Source organism: Capsicum annuum, unplaced genomic scaffold (genome assembly GCF_002878395.1).
Source record: "Capsicum annuum cultivar UCD-10X-F1 unplaced genomic scaffold, UCD10Xv1.1 ctg50002, whole genome shotgun sequence".
NCBI classification, from domain to species: Eukaryota; Viridiplantae; Streptophyta; class Magnoliopsida; order Solanales; family Solanaceae; genus Capsicum; species Capsicum annuum.
In genome coordinates, this window is record NW_025857838.1 from 1 (window position 1) to 3032 (window position 3032).

General features: G+C 39.1%; 1 protein-coding gene across 1 annotated transcript; it reads right to left on the reverse strand.

Moving 5' to 3' along the window:
- Positions 1–163: 163 nt before the first annotated feature.
- LOC124885390 (probable acetyl-CoA acetyltransferase, cytosolic 2) lies at positions 164–2970 on the reverse strand (the record flags this gene model as incomplete). Its single annotated transcript, XM_047403936.1, is given in 7 exon segments — positions 164–249; positions 797–862; positions 947–1024; positions 1502–1640; positions 2242–2347; positions 2431–2604; positions 2706–2970. Coding segments are annotated over 7 exon segments (764 nt in total), but the record flags the coding sequence as incomplete, so codon positions are not given.
- Between the last annotated feature and the right edge of the window lie 62 nt (positions 2971–3032).

The window sequence follows — 3032 nt, forward strand, 5'->3', positions numbered from 1 at the left end:
TTCGATTGTTTAGCTGTCAGTTGAAATCAAGTTGAGGTGTCTAGATGTGCACGCTCAAAGTATGAGCGTGAGAGTGCCTAAAATAAATGCATGAAAAGAAATTCGTCTGCTGAGGCACATGCACGTGTGCTAAGGCAGAGAAAGAGAGATAGACATAGAGTACCTAATAATGGAAGCATTGCCTGCAGTAATAGAACCTCCGTTCTCCTTGAAACTTGGTCTAAGCTTTCTTAGTCTGGAGGCATCAAACTAGCAAAACAACAATGAAAAGAGGTTCAACGTGTTGACAGGTAAAATAAGCAACTCGGCAGATCAAGGGATCAATTCTGTTCAGAACTTGGAAACCAAGCACGGACAGATGGAATTTCACCAAGAATTTATGAAAACGGACAGGGAAATCAATTTTCGTGTGCTTGACGCTGTGCATGGGGAAGAAAATCACGAGCCGGAATTGCCAAAGTTCGTTGCCCAACAGTATAACTGATTGGAAATAGACAAAAATTGACAAAGAACAGTTATGAATGACATCAAGAGACAGATAAATTGCACGTTGAAGTGTTGTTTTACTGCACAAGATATAATATTAGGCAAGATATTGCTCGAGGATTTTCATATAAACAAGTCAGGTGAAGTTTCCCACATTAAGGGTGAAAGTAAACGTAAAGGATAAAATAAGAAAAGGTAAATAGATCAGAAAAAAGATTGATCTGCCAAAAGATAATCTAAAACGGAAACCAAAAAACAAATACATAAACCTCAAGTCCTATAAATCAGTTCGTTAACCAATCTGATTCACCTTTATCAAACCTTCATCTTTATCAACAATCCTAGATGGTTTTCCTCTTCCACCAGAAATTTCTACCTGCACGTACATCATAATTTTAATCTAAACTCTCACCTTTCTGAAGAATCATTTAATACCTAAGAAAAGACTCTAAAATCTCACCGGAACTATTTCCCATGCAAACGCACCACTACGCTGTGCAGCAATTCCTCGCTCAAAGCTTTGAATAGCATAAGAATCCTAGAGAAAGATGTGAAGATAAAGTTCCGTTAGAAAATTCAATAGGCAATAGCATTGAAAACTATGTTTGTTTCAGAATTTTCAAGGCCTTGTTTCCAGAAAACAAAACAGCATGAACAAGAGGTGAAGATTGCACAAGCCATATAAAGAGGCCAAGTCCCCCATCCCCTTGCCGACGTGGGAGACTCAACCCCGTACACATGCCAACTGGAGTGTGAACAATATAAATAGGGACCCAACATCGGTGGAACAAAGAACAGAGATGGGTCCTGCTCTAATACAATGGTAAAGAAATGAACCTTGGGCCTATCTCAACCCCAAAAGCTAGCTCAAGAGGTGAGGATTGCCCAAGCCATATAAAGAGACCACATCCCCATCCCTTAGTCCATGTGGGAGACTCAACAAACAAAAAGTTATTAAAATGGCTCATAGAAGAATAGATAAAGCCAGAAGGCTTGAGGTAGCAGGAGACATTACCTGCTCTTCTCTTGTGATTTTAAACTGATCAGCACATAGTTCTCCACAGACGCCCATCCCGAAATCATTATACACATCCCAGAGTCCATCTTTCGTCATACCATCAACTACAGTATCATGCCCAAGCCGGGACCCCTTTCTATCGAAATAAGTAATATCAGAAATAGCTATGGAAAATGGTTTTTACTGTAAGTTATATTTATAACAAATTCTGAGTGGTAGGTAGTCATCCTCAAAATAGAGGTTCCTCAAAGCAGACAAAGGACATTGTCTTTCGACAATCAGAGAAACAAAGTTCTTTCAGAGGATTATGAGTTGCCTCTTGTAAGATCCAAACCAGAATATCAAGAAATAGCCTAATACACAGAGATAATGCATACATTAGAATGCAATCGTATAGTGTCTTCCACCAAAATTGCCTATTTCACTTGGGATGGATGTAACAAGCTACACTCTGAGGCATTCCAAATTTTAGTACATGCAAATCTTCCCGGAGAACCAAAAAACTAAAGCTTGATTTCTCATTTTCACATAAGGAAGATAGATTTGTAATGACAGCTTTGCGACCATAATAGATTGAGGATTTGAACATTATTGATGGAAGAAAAACAGATAAAAAAAAACACACTTCATGTGCTTCCTCTCTCTCTTTTCTTTTTTATTCCTGTTTCTTTGGAAGTGGCAGTTTCCCGTTTTATAATTATCCAGATACATACAATCAGTAGAACCAAAAATCAGACCTTGCTTGAGGCAGGTATTTTGGTACATTAGACATGCTTTCCATGCCACCAGACACAACGATATCATTGGTTCCTGATTGTATAGTCTGTGCTGCAATCATTGTAGCTACAACAAACGTAAACATGTCAGAAAAAAGTGGCGAAAAAGTCACGATAGAAAGAATCGAAATGTGTAGATACAGATCCTACCTTTAAGTCCTGAAGAACACACTTTGTTAATGGTCGTGCAAATCACTGAATTAGGTAAACCAGCTCCTAAGGCAGCCTGTCTAGCAGGGGCTTGACCTAAGTTTGCACTGAGAACATTTCCAAAGAAAACTTCTTGAACAAGGGACGGGTCTACATTTGCTCTCTTAAGAGCAGCTACAGGCATAACAGATATATCGGAAGGTTGTTAGCATAACCAACTAAGCTAAATGGACGTCAGACGACAAATGGAAAAGTTAGCTATCTATTATTCTCACCTCGGATTGCTAAAGAACCAAGCTCTGTAGCAGACAAAGACGAGAGAGAACCAAGGAAACCACCCATAGGCGTTCGAGCAACACCCACAATGCATACATCTGAAATTTCAAACATTTTGTTAAACTGATATATGCAGCAATCCCCAAACTAAAACATTTGGTGTTAAAAATCAGATCTTTATGGCACCCAAGGTGTAGCCTAGTACTGAATGAAGTGGATTCAGAATCCTGAGGTCTCAAGTCCCTAGTGAGGCAAAAACACTAGGTGATTTATTCCCGTCTGTTCAAGTTTGGTGGATAGAGTTAATCAGTACCTATATGAGGCAA